Raw genomic sequence first — 18,342 nt, 5'->3', positions numbered from 1 at the left:
GTTTCTCTCTCTCAGCCTTAGGATGCAGACAGTGGCAAACCACTTCCAAAATCTTTCCAAGAAAACTGCAGGGAATTTGAATTTGAAATAAAAACTACTGAATATACATCACCTCACCTAACAACTTTATACTGTAGAGCAATGGATGGGAAGAATGAAACACCAAGGGATAAAAAACACATTTATTTCTTCTGGGATCTTTAGAAAAAACTACATACTGTATTTAAATCCAGATATCAAACAACATGTTTTCATAAACAAAAGCAAAGGCTATAGAAAGTTGTAACAAGATCAATAGGCCAGAGCTTTACCAATGAACTCTGAGACATATAGTACTTGTTATTCTGATGTCTTGTACAAGTTAAAAAGTTCAGCGTTTGAGAATTTGATCTAGACTTCCTTGCAGATCAAGCCACATTTTGGAGATACATCTGTGAAATGAATACCTTGAAATGTTTTCAAAGTATTTGTTATATCCTGCCTTTGTTCAGGAGCTCAAGGTGGCATACACAACACTCTCTCCTCCCATTTTTTATTATAACAGCCCTGAGAGTTAGGTTGGGCTAAGAGGAATGACAGGCTCAAAGTTACTCAGTGAACTCCCATGGTTGAAGGTGGGCTTGAATTTTTTTTTGGGGGGGGGGGGAATCCAATATCTTAACTGCTATACTACATTGATTCTTTAATATCTAGCTGAGATAGCACTGCTGTATTTTACTTTGTTGCTGTTATTGTAAAATTCTGAGAAAGCCAGACTTCTGAAGGAAAAAAAAAATCTAATAGCACTAGAGCAGAATTGACAAGAATTACAAAGTTAATCTGGGTGATGGAAGCCCAGGGAGACCATCAAGAGCACAAGGTGATGGGGTGAATAAATAACCATCACAATAGATTAATAGAACAAAACATCTAATTTCAGATATACATTGCTTGGATCCAAACTATTCAAACGTTAGAAGTGTGTGGATCTCTTAATCCTATTTTGTCAGTTAATCTGACATGAATTTTATTATTCCATTAAACCTTTTATAACTTATTTTAAAAACTGAAAAAAATATTTTCTAGAGTTATATGCAAAGTTCTTTTATGTACATTATTTTTTAATATAATCATCCCTAAAGCACACTTTTATGCATTTTTCCCAAATAGACATTATTTCAAACAAAAGGTTTGAGCCTGAAACGATATAGTCATTAGTGGTCTGTATTGTATTTTTTACTGTTCTGGGTTTGATTTTACATCAGTGGACTGTGCTGTTTTGCTTATGGATTTTTTTTTTTTTAATCTAACTGGAGCTAGCCCAGAAATCTTGGGAGTGCAATAAAAAAAAAAGTGTGCACTAAAAATGCAAAAAATATACTACACATATGAAAAGAACAAAGTGAATATGGGAAATTATAAGCAAATGTTGAAAAATAAGATGGCAAATATTCAATAATCAGTGTCCCCTAATCTATAATTCTGTGTGCTGTTCTGGTTACCTTGTCTCAAACTGGAGATCTGAAAGGGAAAAAACAAGCACTGGAAAAAAAAAAGTTGATTCCTATAATCTATAAACCAGTAAACCTATAATTTATAAGTTAAACTCTATATAGGTATATATATATATATTTTAGAAATGCTTTCCCACTGGCATATTTGCACTTGCTTTTCTGAAGGTAAGGCATCCAGCGTATCTCAATTGCAATAGGGATATAAAGGCCCTGCTTGGGCCTTATGAGAGAAAGCAATGGTTCTGCTGTATCTAAAGACCCCTTGTTCCTCTTAGGGTCCCAAGATAAGAAAAATTCTAGTCTGGGAAGCAGTGTGTAAATTAATGTTAATTTGAGGGAATTTTTAGAAGGGAAAAAATAGAAAATCTACCCTTCTAACTTCATTCCTGGTCAGGACACTTCCTTTATCCAGAATCTCTTCATACATTTTAGAATTTCTCTGTGCAGTAGTGACCTTTGCACATTCAATTTAGAGTAAGTTCCAATGAAAACATGCAGAGGATTCAATATGTAGTGATTTAGGATTTGGAAAACCTTCAGTAGAAAGACAATAAAACACTGAAGGCTTTAGCTTAATTAAAAAAAAATGTGGCATTAGGCTAGGACTTAAAATGATGAAGTGTGGAGATGCTAATAAAGATTTTTCTCTCTCCCTTTATACTAGAATACAGCATAATGATACAATCTTAACAGTATTTACTTACAATAGTGTAATTTAAAATCTGTTCCACCAGATATGCAGAATATAGTACAGTAAGAGGCAACAGGATTCTAGAATATATTTTAGACTGAATAATGCCCTCGTCAATATGGACAGACTTTTCTTGTAAATTAGTTTATAACACAGCAAACATTATTATTATAACCCTCTCCTCAAGATACTATTTTACATTAAAAAATAAGACACTCCTATACCTAACAGCAAGGAGTCCAATTTGATATGTAATTCAGGATACTTCTATCTTAACTTAGACATCTCAAAAAGAAATGCAATCTTTAATACATGGACCAAGTTAAAGACATATGATGCAAATGTGTAGAATGCATTGCCATAGGCATAATAGGAGCCACCAAAAGGCAAATCTATACATATCCATGTTATATTGTATCAACTTGGCCAGATAATCCATTGGCCCACTAGCTCAGTACAGCATTGCCTACAAGAGCTCTCTAGCAATTCTGGCAAAAGCCTTGTCAGGAGATGCTAGGCCTGAATTTGGGATATGCAACATGCCAAACCCTGAGAACTATTTCTCTCCACTGGCTGTTGCATAGCCTGGCCCTACCATTATATCAGATCTCGTGTACATTTATGAATATACAGTCTTATTAGCACTCCCACACAAACATGAGCAACTGCATCTTTCTGAGTCAAAGCCAACTAGATGAACGGCGAATTACTTCTAGGAGTATCTTTTAAGCTGAACTGCCAATCGTCTAGATCCTTCGCACTGTGCACGCCAGCGCAAGTTCAAAATTAAAACGGGAGGGGGGAAAGGCAAACAAACCGGAACTCTGAGTTCCCAAAGTCGGCAGGTAAAGGCCGAAAACAAACAGGGCTAAGATCACCCGCCACTTTCCCGGAGAGCGAGCTCCGTTAGATTTACTTCCAAGAAAAGACGCGCGGCATCAGGCTGCGCTCCTCTCCAAGAAGGCTAGCCGTGCCAAGCGGCCACCAAAGCTTACGTTTGGGGGGGAGACAGGCAACGGGAGATAAGAGTATTGGATTTTTATTTTTTAGAAATCTGGGCACAGGTTGCCGGTGCGCCAGGATTTGCTGCGGACGCCGCACTATTTCTGGGGCAGATCCTTCCCCTCCTGCCGCGGGAGAAACCCGAGGAGAATGGCGGGGAGAAAAGCGGGGGCGTTGGGCTTCCTGGCGAGTGAGCCAGTGGAAAAACAAGAGGGGCTGAGGCGGAGCATTTGGGGAGGGGGCCGACTCCCCCGGCGCCGAGGCTGGGCCTGGAAGCCGCCCGCCCGCCCGCCAGCCCCGCTGCTTCCCCTCCTCCTCCGGGTTCGGGGGGTCCCCGGGCTCGGCCCCCGAACGCCCCTCTCTTCCGTTCGCCATGTCATTTCCTGTGCTAATAAGATGGTGGTCACGGCCGGGAGGGAGGGAGCCGCCGCAGCTGCCGCCTCCTCCTCTGCCACCGCGCCCGGCCCGGCCCCGGGACCCGTCCTCGCCTGGGACTAGCGAGCCAGGCTGGACTGGCCGGGCCGGCGCCGCAGGAGGAGGAGGAGGAGGAGGAAGACAACGGGGGCGGCAGAGCGGGTGGCCGCCAGAAGAGCTGGGTTGCCCCCGGACGACGAGCCAGGGCCCCGCAGCGCCGAGGTGAGTCAGCCCTTCGGTAGCCAAGGTGGCGACGAAAATGGCTGCGGAGCGCAGGCGGGGGGAGGCAGCTGGGCAAGCGCTGACTCGGGGTCTGGGGGCCGTTGGGGGTGGAGGGACCCCCTTCTATGGAGGGGGCTCCCTCTGCAGTCCTCGCCCGGCGGCGGCGGAGGGCGCGGCCAGGCAGGTAAGTAGCCGCCTCGCTTCTTTCCTCTTCCCTTCTGGGGCGAGCGCTGAGCTCGGCGCAGCCCGGCCCCTTCCTCCCCTCCTGCTGCTGCCGCCACCGTCTCCTCTGCTCCACTCTTGCCTCTCCTCTCCCCCCTCTCCCTGTTACAGTACATCCGGTGAGTGACGCGGACGCGGTCCAATGGGCGGCCGAGGAAGCCAGCGAGCGCTCCCAGAGGGAACGTGGGGGCGGGGTCCCGAGGCAACTGGGTGACTTTGGAAGCGCCGCGGGAGGAGGAGGGGCGGGAGGCGTCCGAAGTCGAGGGTCGCGCTCGTTTGCTCTACTTCCCGGGGAGTAACGTCCCACTCAGTGAAGTGAAGTTGGCTCCTGCGTAAACTGATTTTGGACTCCATGCAGAAAGCGAATTTTGGACTCCGTGCAAAAAGCGGCAAGGACTGTGCGATGGGGGCTCCAACAGGCCGTTTGTTAGGAGATGAGGCGGATGCGTTTTGGACTGAAAAATATAATCGATTTGCCTGGGCAGAATTCTCTGCTACCGTTTCGGAATGTCGTATGTCGGTGAGAATGGCAGATGCCGCGTTGGCGAGTCTCAGGAATGGAAAATAAAACTGCCAATATCAGAAATACTGTGCATCGTTCTGGTCACTGTATTGTAGTACTGGAAAAGATGCGTGATGACAAAACGATCGAAGCCGCCAAAATGATTGAGAGGCAGGAGCGATACCATATGGAGAAAAACGATAACTTGGGGCTTGGTTTAGTTTGAGGGGAATATGATTGTACAAAGCTATGCATTATGGTAGAAACATATGTTCCTCACTGACACTAAAACCTAGTCATTTAAAGAAGTGAAATGGTGGGAAAGTAATGACTGATAAAAGAAAATACTAGGCTGAGCATATGCTTAAACTCTGGCATTTAGATACAGCAAGAGCCACAAACTTATATGGGTTTAAAAAAGGATTCAATCAATCAGTGGAAGATAAAGCTATCAATGCCTACTGGTAATGACGACTTAATCTAACATGAGAGGCAACATGCCTTTCAAGACTATTTTTCAGAAAGGTGAACTAGAAGGTGATGTTATGCTTCTATTTTAGACTTATACTGACCACTCTGGAAACTGAATTTGGACCAGATGGATCTCTTGTCTGATCTAGTGCGGCACTGTTTATATGATTATTTCTTGTATTATTGAGCTCCTTATTAGTAAATAAATTAGCCTATTATTTAGATGCTCCTTTTCATTCATTATAAAAACAACCTTAAAGGGGTAGATTACCCTGATGCTGCTACAGTATTTGCCTCTTTATTTCAAGAATTCAGTCCTTTGTATTGCATGTTATGAACTATGTTTCAAACAAAATGAAATAATGAGTGGCATATTAGCTGTGAGCCATACTAAGATCAAGTATGCATAGCCTTGGAACAGATGCAAATCATTTCTGATCAAGGAGAGAGCCATCCTATGTAGGCACAAAGAGGTGGTCTTGCAGCTTCAAGAATCACATATTGGGAGCCAGGATATTTTTTTTCCCCTAACTTTTTTTCTTTTTTAAAATGTTCTCTCCTGTTTAAATCAGCGAGAGGAAATTCCAGTACCAGCATGAAGCTAACATAGTTGCTCTTGTTTCCAGAACATTCAATTTTGGAATTTACTATTGATGGGAACACTTTGAAGCACCTCAAGCCAGTGGAACTAGGAGTTAACAGTACCTTTAAAACTCTTTAAATTTTATTTATAAAATGTGTATATTTTTAAGTTGCCTGCAAGCAAAACAGTGAAAACACTGACTAAAGTAGTCTAAACCTCATGAGCCACTATTATCTCATTTCTAATCATTATTAGTGATTAAGGGAAGAGTCATGCCTAGATTCTGCAACTCCTGTAATTTCATGAATTCTGGAAGATGAAGCCCAACACATCTAAAGATTCCCAGGTTGAGAAAAGCCATATACTGAATGAATTTATTATTCCAAAAACCTCACTGTGTTCTATGTTATAAGTTATTTAAAGGGAAAAGTGCTTTAAAAATTCTGTCTTTGTTGATTACGTAATGTTCATTTCAATAAACATTTAGATCAGGGAGGTCCTCTAAAAAATGGTAGCATTTTCTATTACATTAGCGCAGCTTTTCAAAGGCTGGGGATGCTAGAGTATGTAATCCAGCACATTTGAAAGGGAACTGATTTGGAAAGACTGCATTAAAGTATTCTGCATGCACTGCTGTTGTACATGTAGTATAATTCTCTATCAGTAACTTCTGTACTCCCTGAATATTTTTTTTCTCCCATATCTTTTGAGGCCATATTTCTGTACACCATCCTAACACTAAGTAAGTCTTAAGTTTCTTTTTCAGAATGTTTAAGATACATCCTAGAATTAAGATGATAGCTTCTAGTTCTAATATGGAATACCTGAATATCTGTATTTTGCGGGGGGGGGTGTTGCTGATGGATGGAGGGACAAACATAAAATCTAACCAGATTTCATACTGTAGCCACTGCTCCATCTCCAACTTCTTGCAGGAGTGGGGGGCAGATAGGAAACTCACGTTGATGAGTAAATGATCTTTAGGCAAGCATTATCGTTATTTTAATTTTTACCAGTCTGGCTTATAAACTAAATTTAGAATTGAGATTTCCTCAGAGCTGTCAGGGTTTTCAGATTAGGGATTTAATAAAGACAATTGCACCAACTCCATCTTGTTTAGTCTTTCTTTTCCTTTGATATTTGATCATGAGGCATTAGCAAGGGCAGGGCATTAAGGTTTTTTTAGAATGGTAAAGTTCTTTGGTACATGGTATTTCCCATCCTGGGTATCTCCAGTTGTGTTGGACTTCATTTTCCAGAATTCGTGAAATGATAGGAGTTGAAATTGAAGACAATAACTCTGTTCATGCAACCCACTTAACTTGTTAGTGAATTAACCCACTTTTTAGTTCTCACAGTAATTGAACCAAAAAGATGTCTTTCACAACATTATAAGCCAAACAAAAAAGAATCCTAGCCAGTGTTAAAATTATTTCACTGGTTAAGTGTGCTGTAAGAATGTATACAGCTAGAGGGCATCAGTTTGGGCCAGACTAACATAAAATGGTGTCTAATAGGGCTATGCAGCATTTTAGATTCAAAGGCAAGGTGCTTTGGAATGCGTGGAGTATTCACTGCACCTCCTTAAAGCAGCACAAGATGCATTTTAGATTTAATGCATTGTTACATAATACAGTACTAGCAGACACTATTTTAATACTAATAAGAAAAAATAAAACTTATATGCCCCATTTGTGCTTCTGTTTTGCAGAGTAATGAAAAATATAGTCATTTGCTATTTATCAGATGCAATTAGAATTTCAAAACAACCAGAAAAGCTTCCATACCTCTCTTGTATAAAAACTTCTGTGAGTCTTTATGAGAAGACTCTTGTCTGTTAATAGTTCTTCAAAAGCATTTAAGAATTTTTCAGAGTCTCCAAGTGCTCTACTAAGTGAGAATATTGAAGAGATGGATGCAGCCTTCCTTTGTGTGGAAGTGGCAGGATTGGAGATTGCCAGGAAACATACAGGCACTGTCTTTTAATTCCATGGACAGTAAATACAAATGAGAAGTAGAATGTTTCCAAAGCAACTGGACAAGTGTAGTGGGGAATTTGGATCCTTGCCTTTCGTCTTATCTCATTCCAGGTTGAGGTTAACTGTGATTAATACTAGGGAATCATACGCACAAGTGGCTGTTTTGCTAATATTCTCTGTGACATGATGGAGCTTCTATTAATATGATCATAAAGCACGAGAAAGGATCTTGGCACTGTACATAGTGCTTATTTACAGTCAACATTGCTTTTCACCCCTGCTGTGCTAGTGCTACTAATCCTTCATGTGTCTTAAAAGGGTAATTCAGTGTCAAGTCACCATCTCCACTGAAATGTAGTCCAACTATTGGATGCTATCTTTACCAGACAAATTACAGAATATCTCTTGATACACTGATTTTGTTTCTCCTTTATGGAGTGTGCAGTGTGCTGGGCATTTGCCCACAAGGTGTTTACACTATGATTTTTTAAAAAATAGATGGGAAACTAAGGAAATCAATAATAAACATTATGTTCATGCATACTCTGTACTAAATATTGTAGCAAGGCTAGAAAGTTTACTTTGAAGTTTTGCAACAAGTCAGAATATCCACAAATGAAGACATGACCAAAATGAATGCAGTATTATAATAGCCTTTTTATCCTATAATCTATAATACTTATTAAAGAAGTAGTTTGTAATTCTCGGATACACCAAACCTGAATAAGACAGGATTATTGAAAGTGCAAAACCAACACTTTCCATTAACATCTTGAAATAATTCCTTACAGATTCCTTGTGAACTCCATAGCAGGATTCTAGGCAGGATGCCAAGTTAAGCAAGCAAGAAGCTTAGAGGAGAATTTGCCCCTACATTAAAAATTAGTTGTCTATTATGTATAGGTGCATAGATGCTGTTATCCAAGGTTAGAGAAGACTAACTATGCTTTCTCAGATGGATATGCTGTTGTATCAAGAATTGCATGTGTCTAACTATCTAGAAACAAGCTTTGGAACTCTGAAGGTGAAGGGGAATTGTAGAAGGAGTGGGAAAATTCGAAAACTAATCTTTAATAGCAGAAATACTCTATTCTGCTTGAGGGAGCCTGAAAAAGACCTCTTTGGATCCTGACAGGTTGAATAATTATTCTTGTCTCTAATCTGCTTTTTCCTGGTTAAAGCCATAAGCGCATGGTGGTATTGTAGTTCCTGAGAAAAAGATTATCTGGATTTACTTCAGTCAGGATTCAGACCTTGGTTTAGTACCAAAATGGCCTTGGCCACTTTATTTAACAGATCTGTGCTAAGAATTAGATACTAGATGGGAGTGTATCCATGTTAGTTTTACTGGAATTTTCAGTATGACTGATCAGATAGGTCTCGGGGGGCATCATTTTACAGAGGTTCAGATACTTACATATTAGCGGTTCTGTTCAGTGTTATGGTGGTTACCCCTTGGTATAATTGATGGACTCATCATTTTCCTATTTTAACATTTACAAAAAGAATTTGAGGATGTTATGAAGTTTAATGTGGAGTGTCATTAGTATGCAGATGATGCTCAGCTGTCTCATTCCAGCTACAGCTGGTATGTCTATAGATGTCTTGAACTGCTGTCTGTTTTGAATGAGATTTAATAAGCCAAAATTAAATCTGATTGAGAAAGAATTATTCTTGAAGAATAGTAAGACTGATCTAGATCTTGCTATTTATTTAGATTTGAGAATGCTCCTCAACACAGCTTTGTTATTTGATACTCAGATGTGTACTTTGGCATAGGAAGCATTCTTTCAGCTTTGACTGATTGCAACCATTTCTGGAACCTAATGATATTGCCAGAGTGACCTGTGTCCCTGTTATTATAGATTATGATAATACTCTTGATTTGGAACTGCTTCAAAGATACTTTGGAAGTTACAGTTTGGTCCAAAATGTGGCAGTTAGGGCTTTGACTGACTCTAAAGAATAGCATATAGTTATTAGTTGGTTTCCAGGGACAATTCAAGGGGCTAGTTTTATATTTTAAATGTCTAAATGGCTTAGGACCAAAGTACCTGACAGACTCTAAACTATGTGAATGTGCCCAGCTTGTAAGGACAGCTAGAAAGGCTGTCAGGTTACAGGAGAGAACTTCAGGTTCTCTCCCCCGCCACTAATGAAACCAGGCCACTGCCCACACAGAATGGGCCTGTTCATGGGCCACTTGCATTTTAATGGAGTTCAGCCCAATGTGAAGTTCATTGTTCCTGCTCTTTTTCAGGTGTAGAGTGAAAACTTGAGTTTTTTCTCTGGTTTTTGTTTTATTTAGTTGTGCAATTAACTGGTTGCACATCTTCTAATTGATATTTTGCCTGTACACAGTATATTTTTTAATTGTGGTTTTAAATATAGATGGTATTTTTAATTCTGGTTTTAGTTATTAACTGTTTTATGTGTATTTTCGTAGAAAAGCAGAATTAAAATACTTTAATTAATGAATTACTCTACCAAGATAAAATATGCTTCGCAAATCCAGTCAATAACGTTGATTTTTTCTAATCTCTTTTTTCTCAGTTGCTGATAATTAGCAAAGTTTTATATTTACTATATGTGTTCAAGATTGTGAGATCTCAAGAGAAAACATCTTTTTTAATCATTTAGAACTTTTTGGCCATGAGTAAGGGAGCCAAGGAGCTTATAATAGAAATATTCCAGTCATCAAGCCCTTTGTTTTTATCAGCTTCTTTCTATACTGAAATGTGCATAATACATCTAACTTTGTGTACTCTTTGGGGAAATTTAGAATGATGAATGTTGACATTTAGTATGCCTGGTGGAATTAGCAAAAGATTAGAGAACAGACCAGGAATTACAAAGCAGTAGAGTTAGAATTCATGAAGATAAAACATTTTTCAGAGACTGAGCAAAGACCACAATTTCTTAACTAACTACATATGTTAACTACTCAGGGGAGAATGTCTCTGTCAACACAACTGCTGTTTTGTTTATAGGTAATCCACGTTGTCTCCCACCTCTTTTTTACTATTTCATTACCCCACCCAACAACTCTCTATCTGTAGTGCAGCCCATGTGTCTGATGAAGTAAATTATGATTCATGAAAGTTTGTACAATAATTTTATTTATTTTATTTTATTTATATATTTATCATATTTATATAGCCGCCCATTATTTTATTTATTCAAATGTATTAGCCACCCAACTCCAATAGGCTCTATTTGTTTGTCTTAAGCACCACAAAGCTCTTTATTATTATTGACAGAGGTTATACTCTTAGTAGACATTCAGTATAATATAATTTTGCTGAATAATATTAAATGTTACTATTTAAGGTATAAACTGTAATAAATGTAACAATGGTAACCAAAATAAAATTGGAGCAAAGTAAAAAAAAAAAAAGTGAATAGTTCACATACTATAATATGGTTGCTTACAGGATTATGAAATTAACATTTTGAATGGGAATTGGAAGGAATATAGATGTTGAGATATAAATTGGCAAGTCATATCTCAACCCCAGGCTTAACAGGTAATGTGGTGCCTGGTGGCTATCAGAGTCTGGATGAGGATGAACAGACTCAGGTTTAATCCCAACAAGACAGAGTGGTTATAGGTTCAGAAGTACTCCAATACCAAGAATATTCCATCTTTGATTTTGAATAGGGTACAGAATTGTTTTGTAATTTGTTTTATAATCTGGATGTCCTCTTGGATTCATAGTTTCTGTTTGAAGAGCAGATGGCAACTGTGGCTAGAAGGACCTTTGTATAGCTACATCTAGTGTCTTAGGTATGTTTTTTAATGGATTGGAAGGGTATGTTCATAGTTACTCATGCTTTAGTCACCTTTCTTCTGAACTATTACAGTGCAGTCTAAAAGGGACTACCCTTAAATGATACCCAGAAGCGTCAGCCAGTACAGAATGTAATATTTGAAGTAGCAATAAGAGCCTCTAGGTTTGTCCATGTAAAACTTCTACTTTGAGAACACCAGTGGCTACCAGTTTCTTTCCAAATGCAATTCACACTTCTTGTTGTCACCCTTAAAGCCCAGCATGGTTAGGACCTGTGTATCTATGGGATTGCCTTCTGCCCAATAAGATCAGGAAGAATGGTCTCTTTGTGTGTCCCTTCTCTTAAGGAATGTTGTGTTCAGGGACTACTGTATAGGGACAAGCTTTCTCAGTCACTGCCTTCTCCTCTGGAACAGTATTCCTTCTGAGATTAAATTACCCTCCACCCTATTAGTTTTTCAGAAAGCCTTTAAAACCTGGTTACTGTATTCCAGAGACCCTTGTGAACAGATTTGTTATGAGAGGAACATCCTGTTGTGGATTTTTCTATGTTGTTGTTCTTTGGATGTTGGAGTTCCTGTTTGCTTTCTTGTTGTATTGATTACAGTACTAGATAATTTTTTTAATGAATGTAAGCTGCTTGGACATATGACATATAAGTTCCAATAAATAAATAAATATAATTGATCTCCAAACCTTGAATGGCTATTACTAACTAACAATAGAATGTGTTACAGTGGTAAAGATACTAGAATTAAAACAACATAGGTGTAATGGGCTGTGAGAATAATTTTGCAGCCTAGACAATGGTCTGATAAACGAAATCTTAGTCCAAAGCAGGAATGGGGGTGGAGAAGGTATCTCAAAATTGACCCTCTGTAGTTCTCTGTAACGTAAAGGCAAGTGGGGGAGCACTTTCAGACTTGCAAGATTCTGTTACTGTAATCTTACAATAAAAGTAGTATTAGTATTCTTGGTTTTGGTTTCCTGATCTGGACTACCTTGAAGGGCTGTTAGTCCCAAGGTATTCTGGACTACCTTGAAGGGTTCCAGTTATGCTTACATGCTATTTTGGTCACATTATTAAGGGACCTAGTAATGACGGCAGCAACATCTGTTTGTATGTCTGCAATATTTCTATTTCCTTGTGTTGCTTCCATCTTATATTATAACAACAGATTTCTCTGGCTGCTCCTGGAAATCCATCCAGTCTTTTGCAACATAATAAATTAAGTCAATATTCTTTGTTAAAAAGTATTTTTCTAATCATCTAGTATTCTTGGAGAATGAGTGTACTGTATCAAATTTTAGCTTACTAGGGTATGAATAATTTTTAATAAAATTTAGCTGTGTAGATTATTTCTTAACCATTCTTAGACACACTATGTTATTCCAAGGCTAAAATGTACAGTCCCCCAAGTCTTGTACTCAGTATCTGTCATGTCAGAGACATAGGAAAGTTAGCAGTTCAATAACTTGATGATCAGTTACTACCAACTGTCTTTTTAACTATATGTTACTCTCATTCTCAATTTATTTATTTATATTTATATTTCAAATTTAGATACCACCCTTCTCATGAAAAAGTGACTCTGGGTGGTTCACAATAAAACAACAATAAATATTAATTAAAATACAATAAAAACAATATAAAAATACAGTAAAAATAGAATAAAACTAAACACATACGCAAATAATAGTAACTTCCAAGATGTTGATGATCAGTAAGATGTTAACATATGGGAGCATCTTCAAGGTCCTAGCCACCACCAGGGTTGGTTGCCCCTTTTTTCGCTCCACGCCAGTTGGCAGAGCCAGGTCTTGACTGCTTTCCGGAAGGACAAGAGAGTTGGGGCCTGCCATCACCATAAATTATCACTAAGTACATTTCCTGCTGATTTCCTAGCCCAGTGGGTTTAGTGCAAAGTTTTTGTAAAAGTATGCCTGCACTAGCATTTTGTACATAGTTGAAAATGTTTATTCTATTCTCATCTCAGCCCAATATTTCATTTCACATTGTGTTTCTTCCTAAGAAAGTCAGTATTTCATTAAATGTTTGTAGCATAGCATGTACTAACCTCTTGTTTGCCAACTACTCCTCCCATATACAATAGCACAGTAGGATGCATATTTCTGTGTACTTCACTCTATTTTAAAAGTGGACTCAAAATACCAGCATATGATTTCATCAGAGAAGAAATACATAAGAAATATTGCAAAGGATAATACCAGGACTATGAAGAAAAAAGGGGAACGTAGATACTTCACAAAGTGTGTGTGTGTGTGCATGTATTCATGAGTGTATTCTTTGAATGAGTGGGGCATTGTACAATATTTCTCTTACCCACCCTTTATTATGGCAAACTTATAAAGTAGCATATATGAAAGCTGCACTGGGTGGGAATGATAATCAAGAATTTCCTTTTCTTGATTGGGGGAGGGCAATAGGTTTGGGGGTTCACACTACATGTCTTTCTGTCAGTCCCATCTCAGAGTGGAAGTAACATATGAAACAGTTTGAATTGTGGTCAGATACAGTTTCTGGGGGCCAAAAAAGGGAGGTTGCCCATCCCTGAGCTTCAATAAACAAAGAGAGGGCATAAAGATTTTGGGCAGAGAGAAAAAAACCCCTTAAGATTAAGGCTAAGAGCTTCAAGGCTAAGAGGAGTTATAGTATTCTTAGAGTCTCTGCAAATGTCTTTGGCTTAAAGGAGTTGCTGAAATTTTTGTTTAGGGTGCTTTTTTATGTGTGCAATAAATATATTGACCTGAGAGGAAGATTAAGTCTTTACCATTCACTGTTAAACAAGAAGCCTGTCTTGGCTTCACAGAGAATTCAGTAATGAAAACAAATCTTTTTCTCCCCCCCCCTTTTTTTTTTGTGTGGGGGGGTAAGGAATCCTAAATTCAGGGTCATCTTCCTTGATGGTACATATGATGCAGTTTTTAAAATTGTACTGCCTTCAGTGTTATATTCTTAAGGAATTCACACTCAGTCTTCTCTTGCTGTATATGGAAGAGAAGCAGCCTTAAGAATGAAGGCATTCAGGAATCCAATGCATAGTTCTGGTTTTAATTTTTTTGCAGATTGGATACTGTGAAAATATTTAGACTAGAGAAGATGAGCTAAAAGTGTTCCAACCATGTAGACAGATTTGCAAGCCCTGAAAAATGTCACTTGTACAATGAGAGCGTTAAAAGCTTGCAAGAAATCAGACATCAGGAGCTGCAGTGGCTTCCATGCTGCTAAAGGTAATATAAAAAATTACCAAAATTTGATATGAAACCTGAATAAAAGAGGAAAACTGTGCAGGGAATTTGTGTTTTATGGTTGCTCCTTTTTCATCCAGAGACGATCATTGTGAGGGAAATGTTTTTTAAGAGACAATACAGCAACTGCTTGCAGATTTTTAGGCAGCTTTGAGGCCATATTTCTCATCCACTTTTTTAATGAAAAAGCATTTATATTAACTGCTTTTGAAGCAATGCAATTTTAATGTTGTATGTTAATTATTATTATTTGGATACACTTTTCAGAAACTGCCATGGGAAGCCGTATGAAAATATAACAACATATTTTAAACTTCATTTTAAAAGGCAAATTTAGGGCTCCTTTCAATATCAATTCTTCAGTGTGCATGTGGTAAATCTATTCAGCAGTAAGACAAAAGCACCTGTAAAACTTTTGAGATGTGTTTATGTAGGACTTAAGAAGCTAGATATGCGCCTATGTTTCAGCATGAAGCTTTCTAGACAGGCAACAGCAAAGTTTATTATGAAAGGAAAACTACAGTGAATACCATCCATTAAAAGCAGAACCTAAATTAAAATATGTCACAAATTATACGCATAAGCTAATATGATTTTAACTTTAACCTGAAGTGAAAAATGGAGTAGGGCTTTTGAGGATGCTCCTAAAGGCAAATAAGTTCACAACAGGGGATGCTATCATTCAGAAACACTAGTCCCAAATCATAGATAGGTAGGTTGTTTTTATTACTCCTTGTAAATATAATCCTAATCTAGAGTCTATTCAAGATACTTTTTGCATAATAGAACATTAATTGCAATTATTTTAACTTAGGTTCTGTCTTATGTCCCATGAAGTAGAGGATCTGATTTACTATTTTTCTTGTAAACTGAAATAAATATTCAATTTTACCCTACGTTACTATCCAGGTGGCATTCAAGTAGCAATATGGCTCAAAAGTCTGTATTCGGATAGAATACTATAGACTAACAGAACTTGAAGTATGGAAAATACTGATCCTGACCCCTGCAATATATTTTAATTTAATTTTTTCAACTTGCAGTGTTCCATTTCCTAGAATCCATAAATGTTTTCATTATTAGCAACCTGATCTGTATGAGGAACAAAATAACCATTATGTATATTGCAGCAGACTCCAAGTATAATAAGAACAGAAGAGAATCTGCATGATTTTCTGATGAACCTGTCTAAAATTATATGTGAGGAATCTTAGCCTGATTTAGCATATTTTAGCTCAGTTCCCAATTCTCCAGATATGTTGGATACATCATCTTTGAGGAAATAGGAGTTGTAGTCCAAAACCTCTGAAACACCAGATTTGGGGAAAACTGGTTTAGCATAATATAGATAAACTGGCTTGTAGTTGATCTAAAAGTATAGGAGGCTTCACCCCCAAAAAGTAGGGGTAATTTATCTGGCCTTTTTAAGATTACTTGCAGTTGTTATGAAAAATGTGGGGGAGATGAGAAAACTTGGTGTGGTGGTTTGGTATTTAAGTTTGATTTGTGGATGAAATAGCAGTACTGCATTTCATCATTAAAAAGTTTACTAGATAGCAACTTTTACAGATGCTGATATCTAATGTCATATCAGCTGGAGAATCAATTTCTTTCAAGACTTGTTTTAGAAAAACATTGTTTCAATGTGAAAATTTACACTTTTACCTTTAATTTTTGATTTTTTATAGAACATGACTGAAAAACTGAAGGATTGCTTGGGAGAAATGGTAACTATCAAGACGGAACCCTGTTCTCCATGCCAGGAAGAAGAATATGGACAACTTGGGTAAGAGCCTTTGGGTTTCTAATTTGCACTATCAACATAGGAATCCATGCAAACTGCAAAGGCAAAAAAAAGGATGAAATGTGCATCATGATGTCACAGTGCAAACTTTGGCCTTTCATATTTGTGTCCCAGTATCACACACAAGTAGTTCCCAACATTGGACACTAGAATGTAAATCACATAGCTTGCATCATGACACTTATTTATTTGTTGGATTTTTATCCCACCTTAACTTTTGGTCCACTCAAGGCAACATACACATAATGCTTCTGCCTTCTACGTTCCCCACAATAGCAACCCTGTGAGGTATGCTTCCCGCTTCTGCCCTTGGATACCTATGACTCTCAGCAAATGTTTTCCAGTATCAGTTCATCATCCACAGGTTTCCTTTGTGCTTTAGAAACTTCTGGGAATATTTCTGACTATACTTTTCGGTTATAAGGCTCTCCAATAGCTTTTTGGCTGCGGATAGATTTCTAGATTGTGGAGTTCAACTCTCAGAATAGAACTCATGCTGAGGGAGGAATCATTGCTATTTTTTTCTTAAGAATTGTTTTAGCTTCCTGGGGTTTCCTCAGGGTACCATGAAAAAAAACACTGCATTACAATTACATGTGCTAACTCATAAGTAATTTCTATACACCCAAATTGATATAGAATTGCAAAATAAGTGCCTGCTGTCCCATCTATAGGTGAAAAGCTTTGGAATAAACTGATAGAAGCAATAGATAGATAGATAGATTTAAGACTGTGAACATAAAGCAGTCATTGCATCCTGTCTTTTGTCTGATTAGTCCTATTCAAAACTACAAAAGCACTGAATGTTATTGTAGTTTTCCATATCTGTGAAAGCATTTTGGGACATATGTTCAAGCTGCCTAAGTTGTTAAAAGTTTTTATGAGATTGTGAGTGATTTGAAAACATTTCCTGTTTGTTTGTTTTTTCCTGTGACTTGATCAGCATCTTGTACCAAAACTATTTACTTCTCCCCATCCTATTATGGCAACTTGGGTTAAGGGGAATAATATATCTTCTTGTACAGAGAAAGAATAGAACACCTGTTCATAGCAAATTGAGTGGAAGATGTGAATGAGACAAAGGCTTCTTTGTATTTCTGAAAAAGAGGGATTCAGTATGGGACAGAGTTGGGAAGAAGGCCTGATGACTGAATGGCTGATGGCTTGGTTCATAGTTCGATACTAAATCATGGTGTTTGGTGAGGCTGTCTATGGTTACATGACTATAACTGAATAGGGCAGCAAAGCCCCCTTCCTAGATAGCCTTCTTTCCTTTCCCTTATTGTGAAATAGGTGTATATTCCACACTATCAGAAGTTGCCCACCCATGCTGTAGGGGATTAAAATAGCAGGACAGAATAACATTTGTAGGACAATAGGCAAACATGTTTATTGGAGTTGAGGTATGTTTGTCACTTAAGGAGCAGAAGGGAAGCAGAGGGGACAAGCCACCTGAAAATAGTTGAATGTACTAGAGTTCTGGCACCAGGTCTACAAATTTCCCTGAGATCATTCATTTTAGCTTTGAAATAATTCCTCAAAAGATACACACAGACTAATGGATTTAACAGCCTACTGAAGAGAATTCTAGGAAGCAAGATTTCAAAAATACTTGGAAATAGTTACTGACTAAATTGATGGAAGAATTAGAAGCCAAGAAGCAGGAACTTAATTTTAGTCTCAAAGTTAAAGCAACAGCATATAGTTCTAATTTATCTTTCTTCATTTTCCATAGCAGAATATCACACACATATGTTCTCTTGTTTTGTCAGTTCTCAGAAGGTTGACTCTCAGTCTGTGGATGTGGAACCTAAAAAGCTAAAAGGAAAGCAGGATTTGATCATGTCCAAAAGTTTTCAGCAAGTGGATTTTTGGTGTAAGTATCTTACTGATGATCT

The 18,342-nt window shown here is 38.1% G+C and overlaps 1 protein-coding gene across 4 annotated transcripts in view; it reads left to right on the top strand.

Moving 5' to 3' along the window:
* The first annotated feature begins 326 nt into the window (after positions 1–326).
* Positions 327–18,342, top strand: part of LOC103052596 (zinc finger protein 862) — a 59,639-nt gene continuing 41,623 nt past the window's right edge. Inside the window, exons 1-4 of one of the 4 annotated variants that reach the window (XM_088145736.1) lie at positions 327–3,822; positions 14,458–14,622; positions 16,329–16,426; positions 18,217–18,320. In XM_088145736.1, the coding sequence (XP_088001862.1) occupies positions 14,611–14,622; positions 16,329–16,426; positions 18,217–18,320 (214 nt within the window). In that variant the 5' untranslated portion in view covers positions 327–3,822; positions 14,458–14,610. Of the gene's footprint in view, positions 3,823–4,155; positions 4,565–14,457; positions 14,623–16,328; positions 16,427–18,216; positions 18,321–18,342 lie in introns of all 4 variants that reach the window. The other 3 variants (XM_088145735.1, XM_088145738.1, XM_088145737.1) reach the window with 3 other exon arrangements.

This window comes from Python bivittatus, unplaced genomic scaffold, assembly GCF_059951505.1.
Source record: "Python bivittatus isolate LINGU-HERP-01145 unplaced genomic scaffold, Pbiv_v1 ctg000480_np1212, whole genome shotgun sequence".
Taxonomy (NCBI): domain Eukaryota; kingdom Metazoa; phylum Chordata; class Lepidosauria; order Squamata; family Pythonidae; genus Python; species Python bivittatus.
The sequence above is the reverse complement of the archived record's forward strand: the minus strand, read 5'-3'. Positions and strand labels throughout refer to the sequence as shown.